This window comes from Myotis myotis, unplaced genomic scaffold, assembly GCF_014108235.1.
Source record: "Myotis myotis isolate mMyoMyo1 unplaced genomic scaffold, mMyoMyo1.p scaffold_m19_p_5, whole genome shotgun sequence".
Classification (NCBI taxonomy): domain Eukaryota; kingdom Metazoa; phylum Chordata; class Mammalia; order Chiroptera; family Vespertilionidae; genus Myotis; species Myotis myotis.
In genome coordinates this window covers 58,213,651-58,241,489 of record NW_023416357.1, presented here as the reverse complement: position 1 = coordinate 58,241,489, position 27,839 = coordinate 58,213,651, and the positions used below count along the sequence as shown (strand labels likewise).

General features: G+C 38.6%; 1 protein-coding gene across 2 annotated transcripts in view; it reads left to right on the top strand.

The window, feature by feature from the left end:
- Nucleotides 1–17,732, top strand: part of ST8SIA4 (ST8 alpha-N-acetyl-neuraminide alpha-2,8-sialyltransferase 4) — a 91,819-nt gene extending 74,087 nt beyond the window's left edge. The window contains exons 5-6 of one of the 2 annotated variants that reach the window (XR_004967443.1): nt 13,387–14,129; nt 15,164–17,732. Coding sequence is in view for 1 of the 2 variants with exons in the window: in XM_036308435.1 (XP_036164328.1) it covers nt 13,387–13,669 (283 nt within the window). In the remaining variant the exon portion in view is untranslated. Of the gene's footprint in view, nt 1–13,386 lie in introns of both variants that reach the window. The other variant, XM_036308435.1, reaches the window with a different exon arrangement.
- The last annotated feature ends 10,107 nt before the right edge of the window (nt 17,733–27,839 follow it).

The following is a 27,839-nucleotide window of genomic DNA, read 5'->3' as shown; positions in this document are numbered from 1 at the left end:
TTGGCCATTCCTAATATGATTACATCAACATAATATGTTAAATTTCATATGTATATAAATTCACAGTGAACTCGAAAAAAGGCAGGGGAAGAGGGTTTGATTGTTGTGCCCAGATTACAAGATTCCCAAGGGCCCAACAGGGAGCCAGCCAGTCTGATGCAAAAGCAAAGAGTCCTTCATTTCGAACTAGTTCGGCTCCCCAACCACACTCACCGATGCAACGGTAAGCCCAGTGGCCGAGAGCGCAAGGCCTGATGGGATTGTGGGTTTTATAGTAAGGGCAGGGGAGGGGACTGTGGGCCCCGCCGATTGGCCAGGCGCGAATTGGTGTCTCATTACACAGGATGTAGTCATATTGATGGCGTGCACTTCCCTTGATTACCATTGGTTAGTTTAAAGAAATCCCGGGCGTGGTCAGCAGGGGCCTGGGCTTCTGGGAAGAAGGTACTCTCCTGAGCACATGCCAGCTGCCCCAAAAATGGAGGACCCAGGGCAAGATGGAGGGCACAGTCCTAGCCCCCCCCCAGGGCAAGCTGAGCTCGGGCTCCAGGGGCCAGTCCGGTTGCCGGAGGTCCAGCAGATCGACCAGTTCCAGCCCAGACAGGAAGTCCACGTCCTCCGTCTCAGACAGGAAGTCCACGTCCTCCGTCTCGTCCCCGGGGGCGCCGGCAATCGCCTCCTCCTCCATCTCCTCGGGCGAGGGCACGCGCCCCGCCCCACCGCCGCTGCCGCTGTGCGGGTCCGGTCGGGGGCGGTGGGCGGGTGGCGGCCTGTGCCGGGCTCCCGCCGTGGGCTGGGGAGTCGGTGCCCGAGGCTGCCAGCAGCGTGGTCAGGCTGTGCCTCATGGGGCCCGGCAGCTGGCTCACGTAAGCCCTGCGACAACTCGCCCTTTCATTGATCAGATGTCAAAGGTGGTCAGATATAAAAAGTAGGGTAATTCCTCCTAAATTAATTTGTCAGGATTCTTGCTAAAACTGGACTCAGCCAGATAGACACAGAAGGCCAAAGTAGTGGCCTAATTGACAAGAGGGTACAGAGGAGTCTAAATAAAGTTTGGTCAAGGAGAGAATATTATACCTAGGAGTACAATTGCTGCATGATAAGGTAATTGTAGGTCTAAACTTTTGAGAAATTTCCAGACCTTGTTGCAAAGGGGCTATATCATTTTACTCTCATACACAAGCATCAGCAATATATGAAGGTTTCAGTCGCATCACATTCTCACCAACACTTAATATTATTTATCTTTTTTTTATTATAATCATTCTTATTGGTATGAAAAAGCAACTCATTGTGAATTTGACTCACATTTTCTTGATGGCTAATAATGTTGACCATTTTTTTCATGTTCATATTGGCAATTTATATCTTCTTTGGAAAAATGACTATTCCTTTGCCCATTTTTAAATTAAGTATTTTGGTGTATTTATTATTGAACTATAAAATTTATGTATTTTAGATGCAAGTCCCTTATCAGTTATGTGATTTGCAAATATTTTCACCTATTCTGTGGTGGGTTTTTTTTCCTCTTTCATTTTTATGGTATTCTTTGAAACACAAACATTTTTAATTTTGATGAAGTCCAATTTATTTTTCTGTTATCAGTTGTGCTTTTGGTGTCATATTTAAGGAGGCTTTGGCTAAGGTCATGTTACATTATTCCTCTATTTCTAAGAGTTTTAGCTCTTAACTAAATGAGTCTATGATTCCTTTTGAGTTATTTTTTGCAATGGGTATGATGAAGGGGTCCAACTTCATTCTTTCAACATTGCATTTTAACTGAATATCATGATAAACATCATAATAGGGTCAAGTTTCAGGCAAGGGACAGTTTTTTAAACAATAGTCTGGTTGTGTAGTACTGTTTCACTTTTATATTTTCCCATTGTAAAGAATATTATATTACATAATGTAATTGTCTTTACAGCTATATTTCTGATTGTTTTATTTCTTCAGAAGTACAAGAGCATTCTTTTAAAAAATATCTACTAATGGTCTTCAATTCGGCAACTACTTTATAAATGTGCTTTACATATTAAGTGATTCTGCTTAAAAATATGTTGAAGGGATCAGCATTAGTTATGCTAAAAAAGAGAAAAGGGAGGAAACTTGCATTCATTAAATTATATTGGACTTGCATCAAATAAAGATTGACATCTGGAGGGGGAAAATAAGTACTTATCGACATTTAACTCGATGAAAAGTATTATATATCACCTTAAAGCCCTTCAAACTTTATATAAAAATTTAAATTTATCCCTTAATTAATCATGTGGAGCAGTTGTATTTCTAGTGACAGGTAACTTTGGAGTATTACACAGATTCCACAGCCTGCATCCCTGGTTTGCCTCAACAATACCCCATTTTTGTTGTTGTTTATTTGTTGGTTTTTAAGCTAGAATCCCCATTCTATGCTTACTGAATGTCCTTTACTGAGTGATACATTATGCCAAAGACAAGGCAAATGTCTGAATGTCAAGTCACTTCAGCATCACATCCTCTATGGCAGGAATAAAAAGAGAGAATAATTACCTAAATTTGACTAGCCTCCTCACATGCTATTATTTTGATACTTGCTGGAAAAGCTTTAAAAAACACTTTGAACTTGCTTATGGCTCTTTTTTATTTCATTACTTCGCTTTGAGAACTCTGATCTTTGGCTGATACTTGTACACTTTGCTAGCAAGCATTCTACACTACTGAATGGATTAGCGATAACATTTTCGGTCCTTATTCCTTCTGAAATAGGTTTTAGTACAATTCCTATCAGGAAGGTTAATGTAACCTGACTTATTAACGTAAACTAAACATATACACTTGAAAATAGCCCAAATCAAGCATAAATAAGATCATCAGACCATTAGAAGAGTTGTTTACATTTTATTATTATAGTAAAATGGACTTTTATTGGGAAACTGTTCTTAGGTTGGCTGGGGATGTGGAAATGTAATCTCTAAGTGTTTCCTTGGACTAAATGTTTATGTAAAGGAAACATTTGCATGGGTAAAATACCACTATCATTTTCATCTTCCAGTATATGACCCATTTTTTTTTGCTAGGTTTTGGGATTATCTACCCTAGTTGATTTTAATTCTTATTTCTTTTTCTGTAGGACTCCATGTCTTATGATAAATGATTTTATTGCTTCCTTTTAATTTTAATAAGAAAAATGTAAGATTTTTCATAATTATTGATTTTCAAAAAGCAATCTAACCTCATTAGAAAGATAGTACAAAAGGATTAACCTCATTTAACTCCTTCATCATGCTTCAAAACCATCCCGCTTCTATGTTGCTTATATTTCACCATTTGAATGTCACCACTTCCTCATTCTGACAGTTTACATTATCAATTTCAGTTATCTTTCAGAATTTAATTTGGTTAAAAGAGAAGCTTATTAAAACCTGTGGCTTTACATCCACGTTATATTTTTGCCATAACCTCCATGTACCAGTTCAAGTTTTTAAGCTTTAACTTTAAGAAGTCTCAAAATGGTTAGAATTCATTAATGTACTATAATTATTTTTAAATTCCCCTTCACATAAATCTAACTAACATGATGTTCTTTTGGTGTAGTCCTTTTAAATTTATTCAGGTTTCTGACATGATAAATAAAGTCTAAAGAATTCCTCTGTTTATTTTTGTTTAATTGTTCTCACGTCTCAACAAAATTCCATTTTCCTATATGGTATCATTCTCTCCCATTGGTTTTATGTTTGAAATTATAGTGAATAGGTTTATAATTTTTAGAGAATCAAAAATCAATTTATTATGAATTTGTAAGTCAATTTTATGACCTCTAGTTAAAAGTATAGAAAATTAGAAATGATGTTAAACTGTTCAGCAGGGGTGATTTTATCAAACAGCTCCATAATGTTATTGAAGGGAAATGCTGCATGTTATTTCAGATCACATATCATAAAAGTATTAGTAGTTAATAACTGCAAGCAAAACATAAAGTTTAGACTACTAATACAACTGGATGAACTTTCATGTTCCTCAATCCAAATTCAGATTACTGTGACCTTTTATAAATGACAGTTTTATATGTGGTAGAAACCATATTAAGAATCTGATTTTATTGGTTAATAATGTGCAACTGACTAAGTTTAAGGGGTTTGCCCAAGATCACATAGTTAGCTAAAGGTACAGCCTAGCCAAGACTGCCACTTTTTTAGGGCTTTCCCACTATTAAATATTGTCACTCAGACATTTCCAAGCCATGAGGGTGCTCCACTTTTTTAACACTACAAATCTCCAAAATGCCAGCAAGAAGAATTTAAATAAACAGTCATTAGTAGTTATTTTGTATCCAGCACTGTGCTAAAATACCATGAGATGGAATAGATTTATCTTTCTATTTTATTACATAAGTAGAGGCCTGGTGCACGAAATTAATGCACTGGGGAAAGCGGGTTCCTCAGCCTGGCCTGTGCCCTCTCGCAGTCCAAGACCCCTCACTCCTTACCACCCACCTGCTCACTGCTCCTTACTGCTCTGCTTGCTGCTCCTTAGCACTGCCACGGAGGCAGGAGAGGTTCCCGCAACTCGCCACCGTGAGCCCCGCTGCACTCGCCAGCCATGAGCCCCACTTCTGCCTGAGTGGCACACCCCCTGTGGGAGCACACTGACCACCAGGAGCAGCTCCTGCGTTGAGTGTATGCCCCCTGGTGGTCAGTGTGCATCATAGCAACCAGTTGTTCTGGTCATTCCACTGTAACAGTTGCTTAGGCTTTTATTATATAGACTAGAGGCCCGGTGCACAAAAATTCATACACTGAGGGCCGGGGGGTCCCTCAGCCCAGCCTGCCCCCTCTCACAGTCCGAGAGTCCTCAGAAGATGTCCTACTGACAGCTTAGGCCCATTACCCCTGGGGGGAGCGGGCCTAAGCTGCAGTCTGGCCTCCCTTTGCGGGAGGCCACTAGGCTGATCAGGGGAAGGTGCCGCCACCATCACCCCACTGCTGCTGCCACTGACACTGCTGGCCGCTGCAACTGCTGGCCCTCGGCCCTTGTAGCCGCCAAGGTGTTTTCATCAACATAGACTCCAGTCCCTTCACCACAAAAGAATGACAACTTTATTTAGGCATTTTCAAGATGTCTCTTTCATAGGCTATGACCTACCTACCTTCCTTCCTTTCTTTCTTCCTTCTTTCCTTCCTTCTTTCCTTCCTTCCTTCCTTCCTTCCTTCCCTCCCTCCCTCCCTCCCTCCCTCCCTCCCTCCCTCCCTCCCTCCCTCCTTCCTTCCTTCCTTCCTTCCTTCCTTCCTTCCTTCCTTCCTTCCTTTCTTTCTTTCTTTTTTCTTTCTTTCTTTCTTTCTTTCTTTCTTTCTTTCTCTTTCTTTCTTTCTTTCTTTCTTTCTTTCTTTTTCTTTTTTGTTTATCCTCCCTGAGGATATCCTCACTGCGGCTGCTGATCAAGCCCTGCCTCTCTCTCTCCAGGCCTGCAGCAGCCGCAATGGCTGCTGATCAGCCCTCCCCTGGCACAGGCGTGTGGAGGCCCCGCCATGGCCCCACCCCTGACGTTGCAAGTCCCCACCCACCCAAGTTTGCTGTGCACACAGCCTACTGATCAGTCATTACTGTGACGAGGTGCCAGACAATTTGCATATTCCTCTATTATTAGTATAGATAAATAATGTTAAACTTCTGTATAAGTATGTAGTGAAGTTATCTTTACAGATATGCAAGTTATTCCCCCATCTTCTCTCTTTACAAACAGGGAAAAAATAAACAACTACCTGGAAATTTCTCAAAGGCACTTTTTCTAACTTTGAATTTTCTTGTACAAATCTTATGGAGCTATAGGTTAGGAGGAATATTTTCTATGTCTTTTCTGCAGTCAGTGGTGTACTGGAGCTGGCTTGCAAGAACTGATTATGTCATCTCTTTCCATCTCAGTTTTCACTGATGTCAGGTTAGAAGCCTGAAATTAGCTGTGATGGGAATATTTACACCACGGAAATTGGCCAATGCTGCAGATCTGTAACTGTCTCCCCTAATCAGTGTCTGCTATTAAACATTTACCAACATACCCATGCACAATGCACTGGTTGAGCAAAATTGGGCAAGTTATTTTACTTCTTAAGCTATTAACTGTTCCTTCTGTGAAGTAGGAATGCTAATATATATACTATATCATATATAACAGAATTTTATAAGTCCATGTGAAAGTACTTTGAAACTGAGTTTCAAGTAGAATAACTATTGCAGTAATTAGAGTTATATGTTCACTGATAAAATATGAGACACTTGGCAAAACCAACATAGTTTAGGTAGATCAAAAATTTCTTAACACTGCATCTTCACATAAACTGACTATGGACCTGGCTAAATAAAAAGAAAAAGAATGAAATTCAGAGCTAAGGTCAAAGTCTGGATTTCTATAGAGGACATCAAATAACATTAACAGCTACCAAACAGAAAATAGAGATTATTGGGGCTAAGGTATTATTCCTATTCTTTTCCCCATGCCATAATTCCTCTGTGCCTCTGATGAATTAGGCTTAGAAAGGTGGATAAATATTTTCTGTTTGTAGATTGCAAAGGCCTCTGCAGAAAGAATTTTGTTTTCTTTTTATCACCTACATAATACAGACCTCTGTATACAAAAGGCTCACAGATAAGAAATATTGACAGATTGACCTCTTGAGGTTACACATTCCTGCTTTCATTTTCATGAGACTTGAAAATACTTTTTAAATCTGCATGGAAATCCCCACCCTTTGATACAGTGTCACTGCCTTTGGCATTTGCAATGTGGTTAAGTAAGTTATATATTGAAACTACAAAATCCTCTTCTGATTTAAATACTTTTGAGAATGTACTTTGGAAAAGTGGGTCCTGTATATTGGTCAGCTCTTACTTCCCATTGAATAAAACAAAAAACCCAAAAACCTTTGTGTGTAAAACATCACTAACAGCTGACTGTTAATCACCAAAACATGATACGTTCACGTGATACATGTGAACTCAGTGTGGAAACGATTCCCCGGGACTTGCTATTTCAAGCTGAATGATCTTGAAAACTAAAGAAATCAATTCCTTTTTGTTAAAAGTGAAACTGTTATAGTCAGATAGATGTGGGCTTAAATCTTGGTTCCATCATCTACAATTTCCATGATCTTAAACTGGTTATATAACCTTCCCAAGCCTGGTTTCCTCATATGTGAAATAATATCAATTCATAGGTTTGTGGTGGATATTAAGTGAAGAAAAAAACAACAGCATACATAAAGCTCTTAACGCTATCTCTGGCCCATTATGGATACTCAGTAAATTATTATTCTCTTTGCTACTTTTCAATAGATTGCTTGTGTTTTTTACTCTTGGGTTTACTCCTAGCTTGCCACATCACATAAAATATGCCCGTCTTTTTGTTTCCTCACACAAGAAGAAGATATAAGATCACTGTTTGCTTCCCTGGAATAATATAAGGATGAATTAATTCATGGTGGACTGAATTATTCTCAGGATGTACAGTACTGGAAGTTCTATTTTTTTAAAGAATGATCACCAACCTTACTTTTGTGGCAAGACAAATCATTTCATAATCTTTAAAAAGAAATATCATTAACTTTACCAAAAGTTTTCAAACAAAATTAAGTTTTATGCACTTTTAAAAAATGAATTCATGTTATGTTGCATACTGCAGACTGGGGAGACATGAAAGGACTAGTTGAAAGCAAAATACAAGAGATGTTCTAGTTTGGCATGCCCAGGATGACCGCTTTAAGTTTTATTTTATATAGCCCCTACACATAGATTACTCCAAAGAATGAAACAGCATATTGACAAATATGTAGAACAGAATCCCTGAAAATTCTTATAAATTATTCAGGTATTATAAAAGAATAAACGTTTGGGAGGTGGGGTGTAGATTTGGGGCAATGAATTATAGAAAGCGAATTCTTTTATAATGTCTCATATGTTCACACATGTTTTAGAACCAGAAGCCATATTATTCCCTTAACAGAATCTTCCTATGGAACCGAGCACAAAGCTTAGTTGTGGAAAGTTTAAACATAGGAGGAGAAATCAAGAAGACTCTTCTGAACTCAGAGTGCACTATGCTATGTGCTTCATCTCACATTCCAGACAAAAGAATTCCTGGGCTCACAAATGGAAATTTTGCAAGTAATATAATACCAAGTTAAAAACTGTTGGCACAGTAAGATTCCATACTTTTTATTCAGATTCATCTAGAAATTTTTATGCTCAGTTGTTGGAAGGATAATAATATTTTATGAAGGAGAATATTTTATTACTTGTAAACATTTAGACTTATTTGTTTAAATAAAAATTATTTGCCAACATGTTGAGTATGAACTGTCTCCAGTATATTACTTCTAAATTATTGGTTGTTTGAAATAATCACATAATTTGGCTCATCAAGTGGTCATTATCTAATTTCATTATGACATAAAATCTAACATATTGCTGGCTTTAATATCAAGCATTTTTTGAGTAACTCTTTTGCTTTGCAATATATTAAAACCTGAAAAAAGGTAAAGAGAGCAGCATAAGGAAGAGGAAGCAGAACAAGACTAAAAGTGTCAGGGCATGTTCAGTTTCATGGGGAGAGAAAATTTGAAACAGCAAATAGAGAAAAGCCTAAAGCCATACAATCAAATGTTTCTGTTTCTCAGCTAAGGAAACATGCCCATTGAGGTTAAATTACATACCTCCAATTGTCCAGCCAGTATGTAGTTACAGAAGGTGCCAAGAGAGAAGTGGGATATGTGAGTAGGATTGAAGAATGGGTTGTTATGGGACCTGATGAAATTCAACTAATACTACGTACTATTTGTCAAATTTTATACTATGTTCTTCCACACTTACTATCTCTTTTACATGATCATAACAGGCTGGTAGGTTCAATATTATTAACCAATGTCCAAGGAAATAAAAGTAGTTGTCCCAAGGACTTAAAAGCAATATATCACAGATTCACACCCATGGCATGTTGTGACCATACACATGGCCTTCTATAGCACACTGATTTGTGGGTAAAGGCATCCTACTAGTAAGTGTTGAGTTCCTCTGAAATAATGGGACTGATATGTTGGAGGAACAGTACATAAGGCACCTTGCTTAGCAAGAACAGAGCTTTCATACTGGGAAGTAATGAGATGATTGAATCTATTTAAAGAAGAAGAAGAAGAAGAAATATTCCATTTACACATAAAAGTGAGTTGGTTTCATATAGACAGAGTATTACAATATTGAAATAAAGCAGAAAGTAAGGAAGAGAGGGAGTTAATCGTATCTGAAATAAAACAGCCTGGCTGATGAAAATTATCCCATGTGTATCTATGAATGATTATAATACATTTTAATATCTAAAACTGTCAGAGAAACAAAAGGGTGCCTCACATTATAGCAGCTATTATCGCTATGTGATGTATTATAAGTAATATTCTTCTTTTTCATTCATTTCTTTTTTCTTCAAGTTTTCTATATGAAGCCTTCACTCTATAAATTAAAAAATAATTTATTTATAAAAATAAATACATACATGGAAACTAGATGATTTCCTGATTTGAAAACAGTGATAAATTTTAAGCTACAACAGATAAGATTTTGAGACAAAACTTAGAACAGCTTGTACTGAATTAGAATGTGAATAGTGCATTATTTTATCAATGCAGCTTTTTAGTCAATTTTGTCCTAAATAAGATTAAAAACTTAATATTCTATTTTTTGTATAAACTCCTCACAACAAACTTATAGTTTTTAAATGTCAGCTTGTAAATAAGCAGATACTTTCAAATATGGTTTTTAAAATTGTTCTCTGGGCTTTGGATTATAAAGTTGACCAAAATTATCTGATAATGCTAATAGAATTTTAAAAGAATATTATTTTTGTTATTTTCACATGTGGAATTTGTTTATGGACAAATGCTGAATCCTGATCATTTAGGTTGGCCTATACAGTTTCAAGCACAAGGTTAGATTTTTCATAAGCACATAGTAGACTCTTACTGTATTTGATAGCTATTACGTTTTTTAATTTCACAAAATGTTATTACTATGACTTTAGTTCTTGACCTGCTTTAAGGATTTTTTGTTTTTTTATCTGTTGCATGTTGATATCATTTATTAAGGTCTGTTTTCTTGTGTGTTTTTTTTTGTTTGTTTGTTTTAGAATTCAATAGGATAAGTGCATTTATTTTGTGTGTGTGTGTGTGTGTGTGTGTGTGTGTGTGTTTAATGTCCTGAAAAATGAGTAATTTATATTTCTTTGGATTATTCAAATTGTTACAAGCCAAACATTACAAAGCTTAATTTCTCCTTCTGTTAGCATTTCTAAAGGAAAGTTTATTAATACCAGTATTATTTTAATGGCATAGATGAGAATACAGGAAGTTTCTAAAGTATCTCTACCCATTATTTACAAACTAGAGGCCCGGTGCACACACTCGCGCACTGGTGGGGTCCCTAGGCCTGGCCCTCGAGGATCAGGCCTAAACCAGCTCTCCAACATCCCCCGAGGGGTCCCAGATTGTGAGAGGGTGTTTTTTGAGTGACACACCCCAGAGTCAGGCTCCCTCCTCTCTGGTTCTGGTGTGTCACGGAAGAACTGCAGATGCAAAGTCACCACAGCTTGGCAGCTCCTGTGTTGAGCATCTACCCCCTGGTGGTCAATGCACATCATGGGTCCTTATATATATAGACTAGAGGTCAGGTGCATCAAACTCAGGCACTCGGGGGGAGGGGCGGAGGAGTGTCCCTCAGCCCAACCTACACCCTCTCATAGTCCGGGACTGCTTGGGGGATGTCCGCCTACCAGAGGGATGGGGCCTAAGCCGGCAGGAGGACATCCCTCTTACAACCTGGGATCTCTCACTCCTTACTGCCCACATGCTCGCTCCTTACCGCTTGGCTTGATGCTTCTTAGCAGCAGGCTCCTTACTCCTTGGCTTACTGCTCCTTAGCACTGCCGTGAACCCGGCTTTTGGCTGAGTGGTGCTCCCCCTGTGGGAGCACACTGACCACCAGGAGGCATCTCCTACATTGAGAGTCTGCCCCCTATGGTCAGTGCGCATCATAGCAACCGGTCGTTCTGGTCGTTCCACTGTAATGGTCGCTTAGGCATTTATTATATAGATAAGATGCTTTGTGATCAGAATTTAGTTTTCAGAACACAATTTTTATTAATATTAATTAATTAATATTCTAGGTATATCCTACCTATTAAAAAGTTAAAACATTAATTTGCTCCATAAATTCCTCACTGAAGTCACAGTGAATTGACGATTATCTCAAGAATTATATTTTTCTATTATGTTTTTCTGGATGTGCTGACCTTCCATAATGTTCATTTGTCTGATCTGCATTTAGATGTCAGGTACTTGGGGGTAAGAGGTCAACCTCACTAACTGTCTGTGCTATCTTATAAGGTGCCTGCATCTAAAAATGTTGAGTGATTGTTCACCTCTGACATTATTTTGAAATAGGCCAATAATTTTGCCTTCAGCATTTCTAACATTAGAGTTGCTTATTTGTATTACATATAGGAGTTGCTTTGGTATTTTGTCTATGACCAACCATATTTAAGTGGATCCCTGCGTATCTCACCAGAATTAAGGAATGAAAAGCATCTATTTATAATGTACCCATGGAGTCATATTTAATGTGATCTTTCATTCCTATACAAATAATATAACATTATATTATTGCCTGGTAGTTATTTTTTTTCTCATCTTAGAATAAGATTAAAACACATAATTTAGCATGACCTTCATACTGCCAAATTATTCCAAATCATTGGCACTCCCTGATGGAAATAATCAATTTTTTTAAGTGTACAGTTTTGTTTTTGTTTTTAATGTATTCAAATATACGTACAACCACCAACTGCAGGCTGAACCAGCTTCTTCAATGTATTCAAACTGTAGGCATGGAATCAACGGCTGGGTTCCCTCATGGTGTTACCAATATGCATTGTGTAGTTTTTGCTCATTCAGCTACCTTTGGGTTGTGAAACAATGTTTAGATGTTCTTCTCTGTAAATTCCTTATGAACCTTCTTTATTGAAGGATAAGCTTTCTTAAAACACTTGTAATAACAAAAGGTCAGTGATGCATTTCACATTGCTTAACACGTTCAGCATGTGGCCCTCACCCCAAGAAAAATAAAAATGTAAAAGGTCACTTCTGGCTTAAAGAGGGGTACAAAGGAAAAAAAAGGAACAATAATGGCAAAGTGTATTTCCTTTTCCTGTTTGAGATGTTGGAGTGAGGTTTGAAAATCCACTATGTATCCATCAAATAAAGTAAAATAAAATTTTGTGGGTTTTTTTTCATATTCAATAGTCTAAATCTATTTGCTCTTCCCTGAAAAGCTTCATGAATTATTTTTTAAATGGAAATAATAATATATAAAAATCTAAGCCAAGCATTTAAATACAACTGTGACCAAAATCTAATAATTTCCCCCTTACATCTGGATGGCAGAAATATATTTCCTCAAATAGGAGATATTAATTAACACACATATTTTAAAAACAGGCAATTTATTATTGGACAACTTTGAAAGTAGGGGGACATCGGTACCCGTACTCTTTCAGCAGGTTACACGTAAGATGATGAATATCTCAAGAACTATTGGAAGCCCCCTTCCATACCGAGGTGCTGATTAACTTCTGAGTTTGCATGCTTTTCAAAGGAACCAAGGGTGGCAACAATGATGGGTCATAACATTTTGGAGTATTTTAGTGCCTTTTAAAATGAAGAGTATAAAATACTTATTAGCACTGACATATATTTTACCAATTTTACAAAATGTTAAACTGCATAAATGGTGAATTAGTTGCAAATATATGTTTTATGTTGTTCTTCTGTGGGTTGAGGCAATGTTTTTAATTAGCCTTGATAATATATGACTTGGACAATTGAAGTTGAAGAAGTAAATTAGTATAATGCAGGTAAAGCATTTATTTATTTGGGTTTTTAAGTTAAATATGAGGTTTTGAAAAACTATAAGCATCGTTTCAAATTCTCTTTATCCAGGAGATTACTTAGTCACTGCCCACTTACTATACCTTTCTCAACATATTTAACACTTTCTGAGAAGATTCCAGTCTGTATATAAATGTTTGCTACTAATTTATTTTAATACAAGATCACACAACAATATTTACCTACATTTCAGGTACCCTGGCTAACTATATGACCTCAAAAATTAGCAATATAATAAAATAAATATATTAGTATTCTAAATGCTTATAAATATATTTCTTCAGTAATCTTTTGTGTATTATTTATAAAGATACTTTTCAAATTTCATTTACTTTAATTCTTCATAGTATATTTGATATAGTCTATGTTGTATGTTTCTCTAAATTATCTTTTCTGTGTGTGTGTGTGCTGTTGTTTTTTCCAGTTACTGGCTGACAAACAAAGTTCCCATCAAAAGACCTAGTACAGGTCTCCTCATGTATACACTTGCCACAAGATTCTGTGATGAAATTCACCTGTATGGATTCTGGCCTTTCCCTAAGGATTTGAATGGAAAAGCGGTCAAATATCATTACTATGATGACTTAAAATATAGGTACTTTTCTAATGCAAGTCCTCACAGAATGCCATTAGAATTCAAAACCTTAAATGTGCTACACAATAGAGGAGCTCTGAAACTGACAACAGGGAAGTGTGTAAAGCAATAAAGCACATTTGAAAACAGACAAACTGAATATGCACTTCTTTTCTGAAGATGCTTCCTAAGATCTGAAAATAGGATCCAAAACACGACTGGGTTTCAGCATCCACCAATTACCTGAAAGGTGATCAAGGACATTCATGAGAAATCCACTACCAGCTGATGAAATACCTGTGAAGTGCTCTAAAATTTAAATATGTTGACTTCAAGGGTCCTAGTAAGTGCCACTTCCACGAAGAACACAGTTTGAATGTATAATCAGTAGTGTTTACAAGATCCAACAATGCACTTGTCCTTAGTTACTGAAACAAAGATGTTCGTCACTGTCGGGCTGCCTCTGCGATGCCAAGCACATGAGAAGAGGAACAGCGGGAACATAACTCAGCCCTTGGGGAAATTAACCATCCTTGTCAGCAGATATGAAGATGGAAACTGAGCAGCGAAATACACAAGATTAAACAACTCAAGTAAATGCCTTCAGTCAGGACTCTGAGTCTGATCATGAATTTTACGTTTCTGTTTTTTTGTCTGGAATCTCTTTTGGTTTGGGGTGTTTAGAAATCCTTTCTAAGACAAATATGAATGAGATAAATAACCTCCATGTGGTCATTTTTAAACTTCTTAAATTTTTAAAGAGCAGTCACACAATGACTTTGTAAAAAAAGTTTTATTTTGCACAACTCTAAACCTCCAGATGTTTTTCCAGTGGTATAGAAAGTACCAGCTAAACTGTACCATTAAGTAATCTTGAACCATTCTAAAGAAAAGATGTTCTATGTCACCTAAGGTGGTATAATATTAGCTGAAAAAAAATGTACTTTTGGTACCAAAGATTATACTGATGTTTCTACACGACAAACCATTTTCCTTTCATGGAAATAATATATTACTGTGTTATTCTGTTAATGTGAAAGCTCTCTCTAGATATTTTCAATTTTCAAAACTCAAACTTTATTTTTATTTGAAGGAAGACTTCCATGGTGTTTACATTTCATAATAATTTTGTGGAAGCACTTTGCCCTTTAACAATAAATGTTTGCCTGATAGGGATGAAATGTGACTTCCAGTTATTTGATATATCCCCCTATTCAAATAGAAAGATTGGCCTGCTCTTTATAGCATAAGTTTTCTCAGTGCAGAAATAACTAATGAGTGTTGCTTCCATTACAGAGATGATTCATTTTAATAGGTTTAACAATGGAACTGTATGTCAGTATTTTGCACTTTGAATGAATTAAATTGACCAACATTTTTTTCTGGGGTTAAATTTATTCAATGTTATCATATTAGTATGTTTTCAAAGAAGCACATGAAGTTATTAATAAAGTGAGTTAGGATGTGTGAGCATGTAACAGAATTGACCAGTAGACCTGTTTACTGGTAACGCGTGCTACGCTGGTCGGTGATTCTGATGGTAACTTGTTTCTTTTGAAAGCAGAAGTGCTCTGTTTCCACTTCTACTCTTGGTCTGAAACAACTCAGTTGACTTCTTGTTTTTTAGGCAAGGCAGTCTGAAGAAAGAAGAATAGCACGCAGAGTATGTATGCTTTGTTTTTTAGAGAAGACACTCTGAAAAAAAAAGAATAAATAGCATGGGGAATGTATATGAAATCACGAAAAAAGATATTCTCAGTACAGTTCTTAATATATTAATGATATATGGTATTATATTTAAAAATATGTTAGAACTGTGTGATATGGGAGACTATATTTTCTGAGAATTCATGTGTCTCTAAGAAAACAAAATAAAATAAAGGAGATGCTTAGCTACAAATGGATAGAACATACGTACTTTTGTCATTAATCTCTTTAGGGAATTTTAAAAAAAATTAGGCACATGTTATGAATGTAAAGTTAAAAATCTGATGGACTTAATAAATCAAAAATAGGTAGGTGGTTTATAGAATCTTAATTTCCACCATTTGTGAATAAGTTGTTTGAGTAGTCCTTAATTGAATTCTATAGAAATTTTGAAGTCAAAATTTGTATGTAAAATTAACCTCAGAACTTATTTAAAGTATGTCCTAAAAAGCATCAGCAAAGTACCTTGCCATTTTTACTGCATTTTAGACAAATGTATTTAAACAATTTTAAGGCCACAGCAAAAGCGTCCCAGCCATTCACTGTTCTGTGCATTGAAGTTTATTTCATAGATGCATTGAGTAGTGCCTTTTTAGCTTCACCTTGCTTTGTTACCCTATGCTTTCTGTTCTCTAAATACGTTGCCCAGTTCTGAAAATGTTTGGCATATAAAAAAGGGCTTCAGTATCAACTGAGACTACTTTTGTTCATCTCAGGGAGCTTTCAATACTCAAGAATGAATTCAATTAAGGCATCAAGTGTTCAAAGCATACAAACTGTACATGATCATTTCATTCCCTATCGTAAACCTTTCCATCCATGCCTCCCGATTCAAGATCTACTGTGGCCTTAATGGGGCAAGGAGATGACTGAGAGCTGACAGCAAGAATAAGAAAATCACTGAGATTTAACCAATAAGGGGGCAAAAGGGATCATGATAAGATCTAATTATAAATGCATACTTGAAATACTTGCTTTTTTTCTTTTGTACTATTATATGTTCACGGCTTTAGTTTTTTATTTCTTTGTTATGATTTAACCCAGTACCTGGCAATGCTCAGGCAGCTGATTGTAAAAAAAAGGTTCCTGTCCTTCAGAGAACATGGTTGTTACTGTGCTGTTGACATGAGTAGGCCATGGAAACCTGTTCATCATTATCACCCAGCTTGTTCTATTATTAATATTAAGTTGCTAGAATAAAAAAATAAGAATCAGTAACAGATTTTCTGGGCAATTCTAATTAATTATTCAGCCCAAAGGACTGCTGAAATTATTGTGGAAGTTTTTCTATCGGAAGGTGCTGAGCATTCAAATGTATTTATGTATTGTGTATCATATGAAGTGTGTATCAATTGCTAACGGGAATTTCTACATATACGCTTATAGAAGCAATTTATTTCAATGACGCTATGTTTGCATTGGTGGTATAGTGGTGAGCATAGCTGCCTTCTATATGTTATGGGTAGTGTACATACCAACTAGTTATTAAGCTACTACACAGGAAAAGGGTGAACAAAATAATTTATTTCTGATTGAGCGAGTCAGTCACAATGCACACAATGTGGTATTTGGTTCATAAAAGAGTTGTTTTCACGTGGTTATTGTTGGAAGTAGCTATAATTGTGGAAGGGGTGTAGGAAGAGTTAAATAGAATTAGTTACCTCTACAGGTGTGAAATTTCCCCAAGAGACATGATCCATATACCAATGTTTTAAAGATTGAGTGAGGGGAGGATATTGCTTGTACTAGTATTTAATGAAAGAAAATCCAAATAAAGACCACCTAGAAATAGATATTTTATTATATATGTGCTATAGATATATCTATATAGTACAAATAGACATGTGTGATGCATATATACAATGCTATATATGTGTGTTTGTGTGTATACACACTGAGTCTGAAATATACACACACTAGACTTGTGTTATGCTAACATCTTCAGGGCCGCACTGTGAAGCACCCTGGAGATAAGACCACTTTAGAATGAAGAAGTCCTTTTGAGACTTCAGTTACTAACCTGCTTTAAGAGGTATCTACTTTATAACTGAATTGTGTGTTGCTCATACCTAGAGTTACAATAAGGGTCTAGTCTGTCGGAATCTTAAATAAAAAGAAAACTTTAAAATTAAAAAAAAAAGTCTTCATGCTGGCAATGTATTTGAATTGCAGTTTTCAGCTTGTGGCTTCAGGCCCTGTGTCTCCCATTTAAGTAGCACCTTTTAATAGACATGGTTTCTTTGTGTAGGCAAAAGCACAAGTGGTTCAAATGTATATAGCAGGAAAAAAAGTTTACAAAGATAGCATTGCTGCACAGAATAATTGCTACTGAATATTTCTTATATAATTTGTGGAAATGAAAGCTGAGGTTTATTCTGTCAAATTCATTCTGTTCAACACTGTTTTCCTATTGTTTATGTAGAGCAATTGGGTGTTACTGTTTTATCATTTGTAATATTGTAAAATAAATTAAATCCTTTTTTTTCCAATTTTTCTCTTATTTCTTATATCCAAGCCCTGCTTTTACTTTATACATCAATATAAGGTCATAGTTTAGCTAATGCCTTTGTCTTCCCTGCCTCTCACCTGCAGCCATTGGCAATTTGGCATTTATTTTAAAGAGTATGCACGAGACTGAACAAAATCAAAAGCCCATGAACATCAGGAAATTCTTGACAATTTTAAGTGTGGTGCGTTGTGTTTTTAGTTGAAGGAATAGAATGTTACACAAGTTACAGTCATTTCTACTCAGTTTATAGTCCTGCTAACTGCTGTCAGCTAGTCACTACAGCTTTACGGCTAGAGAGGTCAATGGTTTCTTACACACTGCACATTCTTTTTTTTTTTTTAAATTAAAACTTTATTGTTCAGATTATTACATTTGTTCCTCTTTTTCCCCCCCATAACTCCCCTCCTCCCAGTTCCCGCCCCACCCTCCGCCCTCACTCCCCACCCACTGTCCTCATCCATAGGTGCACGATTTTTGTCCAGTCTCTTCTCGCATCTCCCACACCCCTTTCCCCCCCCAAGAATAGTCAGTCCATTCCCTTTCTATGTCCCTGATTCTATTATAATCACCAGTTCATTCTGTTCATCAGATTATTTATTCACTTGATTCTTAGATTCACTTGTTGATAGATGCATATTGGTGGTTCATAATTAGTATCTTTACCTTTTTCTTCCTCTTCCTCTTCCTCTTCTTAAAGGATACCTTTCAGCATTTCATATAATCCTGGTTTGGTGGTGATGAACTCCTTTAGCTTTTCCTTATCTGTGAAGCTCTTTATCTGACCTTCAATTCTGAATGATAGCTTTGCTGGATAAAGTAATCTTGGTTGTAGGTTCTTGGTATTCATCACTTTGAATATTTCTTGCCACTCCCTTCCGGCCTGCAAAGTTTCTGTTAAGAAATCAGCTGACAGTCGTATGGGTATTCCCTTGTAGGTAACTGGGTTTCTTTCTCTTGCTGTTTTTAAGATTCTCTCTTTGTCTTTTTCTCTTGGCATTTTAATTATGATAGTGTGGTCCTCTTTGGATTCCTTTTGTTTGGGGTTCTCTGCGCTTCTTGGACCTGTAAGTCTATTTCTTTCACCAGGTGGGGGAAGTTTTCTGTCATTATTTCTTCAAATAGGTTTTCAATATCTTGCCCTCTCTCATCTTCTGGCACCCCTATAATTCTGATGTTGGTACGCTTGAATCTGTCCCAGAGCTCCTTACACTATCTTTGCATTTTCGGATTCTTTTTTCATTTTGCTTTTCCGGTTGGGTGTTTTTTGCTTCTTTGCATTTCGAATCTTTGACTTGATTCTTGCGCTTCTCTGGTCTGCTGTTTGGAGTCTGTATAGTATTCTTTATTTCAGTCGGTGTATGCTTAATTTCTAGTTGGTTCTTTATCACAACATCGAGGGTCTCATTAGATTTCTCGAGGATCTCATTAAGTTTATCGGCGGCTTCTAGACAGTTCTTGAGAGACCTTAAAAGTGTGGTTCTGAACTCTATATTTTCCATTGACAATTTTGTCCTGTTTCTTTGTCTCTGTATTTTGTTAGGCTTTCTTGGTGCACCCCCTAGTGGTCTTTGTGTGCAGTCTTGTAGTCAAGCCTTGATTGTTGTAGCTAATACTAGGGGGGATTTGACCTCCAGGCCAAGTGGCTGTGAGAATCAGCTGTGTCTGCAGTGAGAGAACTTCTGTCCTCTAGGGAGGTGCTAATCTGGCGTTTGCCTGAGGCTATCCGGCAAATGCCTCTGTGCAGGGCTTGGGCGGGGCGGGTGGGTCGCACAGGATCAACAGGGTGGGCCGGAGAGAGCAGTTATGGCTGCTCTCAGTCCTGTCCCCAGGGGCTCTACCTCTCTGAGTCCCAGCAACCGCTGAAAACCTCGGAGAGAAAGCTGCACTTGCTCCGACCGAAGCCAGACAGTCCCGCTTCTCCCGTTTGAGTCTGGGTCCCTAAAGACTCGCCTGGATCTGGAGCTCAGCGTCTGCAACTCCCTCCCGATTGAAAACGCCAACCGCACCCTCCGCCGCCAGCCCGCTCCGCGCACTCCGCACCTCAGAATTTGACTTCAGCACTGCGCCTCCTCTGAGTGTCCGTATGCGTTTCTCTTTCCTCCTAGTTGTAGGACTTCCACTCAGCCAGCGTTCCTGTGGTTCTGGGTGATGTCTGTTCCATCTTTTAGTTTCACTTTTGAAGTGGTTGTTCGAGACAGCAAACTCTGGCGTTAACCTATGCCGCCATCTTGGTTCTCCCCACACTGCACATTCTTAAGGCTTTTCTTTGATCTGTGATTTCAAATTTTCGAGTTTGCAGTTCCCTTCCAGGAGATGATTCTGGAAAACTACATGTTTAAATCCTCTCATCTTTGTTTTCAGACTCTGCACTATTTTCTCCAGAAATTATTACATAGGGTCACTTTTAGCATTCTGTAATTTTGAAACATTTGCTAGGGACCAACAGTGAATCATGAATCATTAACAATGGTTAATGAATATTAATCTTATTTATATCTGCGTAATTACCTTTTAATTCCAAATATCCATACACTCTGGGGTCATTCCTCTCTATTCTGGGGATGTAATCAGATCTTATCATAAACCTATGAGATAGATATTGCGAATATTCCAGTAATACTGATTAGATTAAATGAGAGGTTGGGTGTTTTGAAGGTCACACGGTTCAGAAGTGAGAGAATCAGTATTTGAACCCAAGTGGTCAGTCTGACTTCAGTGTCCACTGTCTTAACCATCACATTTTTTGTTGAAAGTATCACAGATATTCCCTTTTCCCCCCCAGTGACCCCCTCTACCCCTTACCCCTGACTCTCCATCCCACAGGCCATGCTGCCTCTTTTAAACTGGCAAGAAGTGCCCTAGAAAACTTAAGTTTGCAAATAATTTATTTTTTGTAATGAGCACAGCTCAAAAGTATAGGTGTGTACATAGGAGGGATATATAATATAGGCTTTAGGATAGTGTAATAAATGGCCCCTGCCCTACATAGAAGTATTATCTCTAATGACAATATGTGTGCCTTCTAGTTCAGAGGTTTTCCCCCTGTATAGTGCTGTATAAACAATGCCAAATTTTTCTCCAAATTTTTATATATTTTTTTCATACAAGATGGATTGCACTTATGTTAGAATCTGACTTTATGTGTTACAAAATATATCATAGCTATTTTAAAGTCTAATTGTGAGGTTCCTCCATAAACATTTTGATTGAATTTGAGTGTTTGATTAATCTCTATTAGCAACTATTTCCAGAAATATCTTAAGTTTGAACTTGTGCAGATAGCTAAGTTCATCCGTTTTATATTAATTAAAAGTAAAACCTAGTTTCTCTTTCTGGCTTGAAATGGAAATAACTTCATCTCCAAATAAAGGGGATTGCTTAATGATTCCCCCTATATACTAACTTCATTGTGCACAAGCCCATGAAAGTTAAAAAAAAAATTTCAAATATAGGAATAAAGTTATTGTTCCATCCATTTAAAAAAGTTTTTGGTCACTTCATTGCTTAAGTTCTGAAATCTCAACAAATAAATTATGTGAAAGAATTGAATGCCAATATAAATATCTCCTCTTTTTTTGCTTCTAGATTGCTGATTTCTAATTCAGTCACCCAAGTAAAATCTCTCAAGTAGACATGATCTACAAAAATGCCTCAGTTAGTGACAATTCTGTAATATTTCTCCCTTGGAGATTCAGAAAATGCACTAACATAACAAAAATCTGAGAAATTTTATAATAAAGATTTTTTTTATTATTTAAAAAGTCATAGATTACACATCACTTCTGTAGAGTATGAAATTATGTTCTACAGACCATACTTGGGCTAGCACTTGCAGATAACAAACAAAATACAAGATAACAGGTAAGAGCTGCAGTTTTAGAAAGGCTGATGCTGACTTTATTCAGTGCTATCTCTTCCCATGGACCAAAAATATTGTCTTAATAATATTTTCAAATATAAAAATAATTTAAACTGGCATTTATTCTCTAAACTTTTTACATTAATTTTTACATTAACAATTACTCTCTCTAAACAATTAATCGTATCATGGCTAAATTCCTAAGAGCAATCCCAAAGGTAAACTTTATTGCTCATTATAAGTAATGCACACAAATTAGTTAGCATTAAGACACTAATAGCACAGGAAAGGGAACAAAATACAATGAGGTGCTAATTTGCATTTCTAGAGCAACTCAGTATATTACCGTAAGCTCTCTCCCTGCTGTCCGTCCAGCCCAGCTTCCTCCAACCTCCCATCATCACACAGATGGGCTGTCTCTAAGCACATCTGCCGGTGCTGCCACAGTGTAAACACACTCAGCTGGTAGCAGATGTTTTCCAGGAGAGATTGCTACCACTGGAGTTGTTCCGCTTTGGATTCTATGTTACTTGATCTCCATGATTGAGCAGAAGGTTATTGTGTTCAAATAGATCATTTGTCTATCAGGTACAGAACAATAGCAGGGTAGTTGCAGGCTCAACTGTTTGACATTACCATGTACATATATGTAGAAATGCTCTGAAGGCTCTCCTAATCAGTCAAAATTTTTCTTTTTTTAAATATGAGTCTTTATAAGACTTTTTTGCTGAGTTCTTCAAAGGTAAAAGAAAAATAAGTTGAGTCTCTGATTTTCTATGGTAATTGTTGTAATGGTTAGTGTTCTTGTGGGTTGTTATGATAAGTGTGTGTATTCATGGTTCTCAGTTTATATCAATAACGTAGGCATTCATTAATGGAGTAATTTTATTTAATTCTATAGACACTGATAGCATGTTTTTCTTATGTAAGTTTATCATTTCACTTAGTATGGATATATTTGAAAATTTATTGATGATATGTAAAATCTACAAATACTTCAGCTTTTAAATGGTTACATTTGTTGGCTTTTATAAAGTAACTAGAGGCCCAGGGCACAAAAATTTGTGCACTCGGTGGGGAAAGGGGGGTCCGTCAGCCCGGCCTGTGCCCTCTCACAGTCTGGGACCCCTCGGGAGATAACGCCCTGCTGGCTTAGGCCTGCTCCTGGGTGGCAGAGGGCAGGCCCAATCCCTAGGTGCAGCCCCTGGTCGGGCTCAGAGCAGGGCCCATTGGGGAGTTGGGGCGCCGCCCCCTATCATGCACAGAGCAGGGCAGATTGGGAGGTTTTGATGCCACCCTCAGTCATGCTCAGGGTAGGGCCGATTGGGGGGTTGGGGCACCGCCCCCTGTCACACTCAAGGCAGGGTCGATAGGGAGGTTGTGGTGCCACCCCCTGTCACGCACAGAGCAGGGTCGATCAGGGGGTTGGGGAGCTCCCCCTGACACTCACAGAGTAGGGGCAATAGGGGAGTTGGGGCATTGCCCCCTGTCACACACAGAGCAGGGCGGATCAGGGGGTTGGGGTGCTGCCACTGTCACACTCAGGGCAGGGCCGATGGGGAGGTTATGGCTCTACCCCATCACACACAGAGTAAGGCCCGTGGGGGGGGGAGGGGTGTTGGGGCGCCACACCCTGTCACACACAGAGCAGGGCCGATCAGGGATCTGGGGCACTGCACCGTGTCACACACAGAGCAAGGCCGATCAGGGGGTTGGGGCGCCACACCCTGTCACACACAGAGCAGGGCCGATCAGGGGGTTGGGGCGCTGCCACTGTCACACTCAAGGCAGGGCCGATGGGGAGGTTATGGCTCTACCCTGTCACACACAGAGCAGGGCCTGTGGGGGGGGGTGGGTTGGGCCACCGCACCCTGTCACACACAGAGCCGCAGGGCGATCAGGAGGTTGGGGAGCTCCCCCCTATCAGGCACAGAGCAGGGCTGATCAGGAGGTTGGGGCGCCTTCCCCTGTCACGAACAGAGCAGGGCCAATAGGGAGGTTGTGGTCCCACCCCCTGTCACACACAGAGCCGCAGGGCGATCAGGGGGTTTGGGCGCTGCCCCCTGTCATGCTGATCCCGGTGCTGGGAGGCCTCGCGGCTCTGCTGATCCCAGTGCTGGGAGGCATATTACCCTTTTACTATATAGGATAGAGGCCTGGTGCATGGGTGGGGGCCAGCTGGTTTGCCCTGAAGGGTGTCCTGGATCAGGGTGGGGGTCCCCACTGGGATGCCTGGCCAGCCTGGGTGAGGGGATGATGGCTGTTTGCAGCTGGTCACACACCCTTCAGGGTGGGGGTCCCCACTGGGGTGCCTGGCCAGTCTGGGTGAGGGGCTGAGGGCTGTTTTCAGGCTGGTGGGTGACGGAAGCTCCCAACTACTCCTTTTTTTCTTTTTTTTTTATTCTGGGCCAGCTTTAGCTCTGAGGCTCCAGCTCTTAGGCCTCCGCTCCTGAAAGCAGGTATCTGGTTTGTTTCAGTTCTATAATCAAAACTCTGTATCAACTCCAGCTCTGAGATCCCGGCTCGCTGAAAGCAGGTTTCTGTGGTTTTGTTTAACTTCTATATTTGTTACAATGTTTCTTAAACTGCAGGTTCAGAGGCCGGCAAGGCAGGCGGGGAACGTTGGAGTCCTCCATCACTGAAGCAAGCAAGCCTCATGTTAGTTTCAAGCTGCCTGGCTGCCGGCCACCATCTTGGCTGGCAGTTAATTTGCATATCTCGCTGATTAGCCAATGGGAAGTATAGCGGTCGTATGCCAATTACCATGTTTCTCTTTTATTAGATAGGATACTACCTTCTAGGCACTCAAATAAACATGAGGAATACCTTTCTACATGGTATGTCTTCAAAATTTAAATAGAAAAGACATATAAGAAATAATCATATTCTTTGGCAACAAGTATTCTATTCCCAGAGTGCCAGAGAGTTAGGGGACCATAGAGGAGGCCAAGCAGAGGGCACAGGCTGCATTGAGCAGGGTTTTTTGTCAGGTGGTAAATACTCCATTAAGACAGAAGACCCAACGAACAATTTCTTTAGTAGTCTAATCAGCAGGGTTTGAAAAACCATTGTTCTAAAAACACTTTTTACCCCTGCTCCTGACCAAACTTCCCTTGAATCACTGTTGAATTACAAGTTTAAATAAAACTGAAGTCCACCCTAAACCAAGCACTTACCGCCAAAACCAAGTAACTGCAAACCTATTGAATGATCTATTGTACAAGACTCTCCACTTCCAAATATCTGTCTTAACATTTACTTTGTGCTTCCAGCTGAATGAAAGCACCATAAAAGAAAATGTCTTGTACTTTCTTCCAAGTGATGACTTTAAAAACTGATTTATTTCTGCTACTTCAATACATGTTCCCAGATTATCATAACTTTTAAGTTTGATTTTGGGATGACCCCAGAATTTGAAAATCCACCTGCCCAAACTTTCTAAGATATCAGAATATGAGCCTTCTATTATTCTCATTCAATGTCCACAGCTCTCTTCTGCCAGCTCCTTCTTTTATGATACCTACAATGTGTTTCTGTAGGACTTTCTTTAGTCTTTTATCTCCACAATTCTAGAGATCTTATCTATTCTGATGTTTTGTAAACTGGCAGAGGTATGGATAAGCAGAGATAATAATAAAATTAAGGACTTTATTCATAGAAGAACATGCACATTCACATCACTTTTATAGTTTAGCTTCCCTTAAAAACATAGCTAAAGGCTTTTTAATGCAAATAGTCTACTGGGCAAGTGGTTGCAGGAAGCAGCAGGAAAGAACCAGGAAACCATAGACTGAATGTCTGTGTCCCTCCAAAATTCATATGTTGAAATCTGATTCCTAATGTGATGGTATTTGGAGGTAGGGCCTTTTGGGAGCTAATTAGGTCCTGAGAATGGAGCCCTCCTGAACAGGATTAATGCATTTATAGAAGAACCTTAGATTGCTGCCTCACACTCTACTACATCACATGAGTCCACAGCAGGAAGATGGCTGAAGTTGAACTAAGAAGCAGGCTCTCACCAGACACCAAATCTGCAGGTGCTTTGTTTTGGGACTTCACAGCCTCCAGAAGTTGTTATCAGCCACCTAGTCTATTATGTTTTGTTATAGCAGATTGAATGGACTAAGACTCAGGGAAAGTGTAACAGGAAAGGAGAGAAAGCTTATATAAAGATATGTTTTCAAATTGACTGCTTCTATGGATACTGGGTGCTCAATCCCACTTGGACTATTTGAGGAAATGTATACTAAGGCTCTTACGATTCAAGAGATATAAAGAGGAAACAATTATCTATCAGGCACTCTTTCTCACTGAGAGTTTTCATATGAGTCATAAATTTCCAGAACTTCTGAGTTACACATGTGAATACTAAGCTAGCTTACGCAGCTATCCCAGATCATATGCCAGAGACGCAACCGGCAGTATGCAAGAGAGGCAATGCAGCTTGACATGAGGAACTGTCTGCACAGTATTGTTTGCTGAGTCAGTGAGTGGAATTAGAGGTGAGGCAGAGAAAAAATGAGGTAGTGCCCAAGGTGTTTAATATGTAATTCTAGTGCACCATTTGCATAGGTTAGTGTCCTCTGTTAATTCCAATCTATAACAAACTCTCCAAATTGTTAGGTTGCTATACATTTTACAAAAGAATTTGTATATGAGGGTTATTTTGCAACTGTAGTTCCCTCAACTGTGAATCATTGTGAGTCATAAATTGTTATTCATCATCTCCATTCTTAGAGCTGCCTCACTTCAGCTAGTGTGGATTTCTTGCTTATGAGTGACCCAAATCCTCGACGAGTCTGAGCACTTAGTTGTCTTGTCTATGGTGGACCTTGACTGCTGAAATTGTTCACTCAGATTTATTTCTGGGAACTGAAGCACCAAGAGATACTCAATGAATGTTCTGGGTCTCAGAATTACTCTTCCCTTTCTTCATCGTATTTCACCAACTCTAACTCAATTACCCCTCACAGTATGATAACTCCTGTCCTTGCCTATTGGCTCACTGGCATGAGCAGCCCAATTTGATAAGGTAGGAATTTTAGCTTCAAGTTCAGTGAGATCTTTATTGTGTCCCCTTGAAAAAACATTCTATCAGGATTTATAATCTAACAGAGTCTAAATTGTAAGTATAGGAAACAAATTTCCAAAATGGGTTTACAGAAAAAAATGGGATAGAAGCCAATAGTACTTTTATTACCTGGTTATGAGACTAGTATTCTAGATATTAGGAACACAGCATCATGTATTGACTATTATTTTTATGCATATTGCACATCTTAAAGGACAGAATACCAAACCCGCATTGTGCCTTGCCTCTGAGCTATAATTTTACTGAGTAGTTAATAAGTTACTTCTTTATCATATTAGGTTAGCACTTTGTGGTGATCAGGTGTGCAGTGAGACAAGTAGATTCATTCTATGGTAATGGTAATGCATCCATTGCCTCACCTTGTTTGCCATAAAATTGACTTGTTAGTCTGAGGAAGTTTGCAAGAGCCAGTTCCAGTGAATTAGGGATTCAGTAAGAGCCTGATGGTAAGGTTGGCAGAAGTATTACGTATAGGAAATCAAATCCATATCCAGAACTATGTCAGTTCTGATAAGGTTAAATTGTTGCCTCCTCCAGGGTTGAAAGGATGTAATTCTAAAAGGTCCAGGAATTTCACCTTGTATCATTTCAATGTGCTTCCACATTGTTCAACTTGAATCCATACCATACTGAGGGCCTACATTGGTTGCTGTCATTGACAGGATGTACATTCAGCCTTGGCAATACCTAATCGAGCCTTAGGGAGAGGGAACCCGCACTGTTGGACCCATAGATAGTTCCATCTTGGCCTCCATGGACAACCTGTTTTTGAGCCTGCTGTACAAAACATGGTGCTGGCTGAGAAATGAGCTGACTGGCATCAGTAGGAAGGGCCATCTTGTCCCCCTAAGTGTTTGAAATTCTCTTCTATAATGGAGGCTTTTGTCTCTGTCAGACCTTAATGTGAGGCACAATAATCCATAAACTTTGTGCCTTCTCCCAAACCAGTTTGCGTATAATACTCCAGATTTCCTTTTTTCTAGTTCCCAGTCTGTACCTGTGTAGGCCCCAATTCAACTAGTCAAATCACTTGCCACTTTGATACAAAGTGAGTGACCAAAAATACTACTCTCAATTCTGCTCACCGGAAGGATTTGCTCTCACCAAGATCCTATAGGATCACACCTGGATGGGGC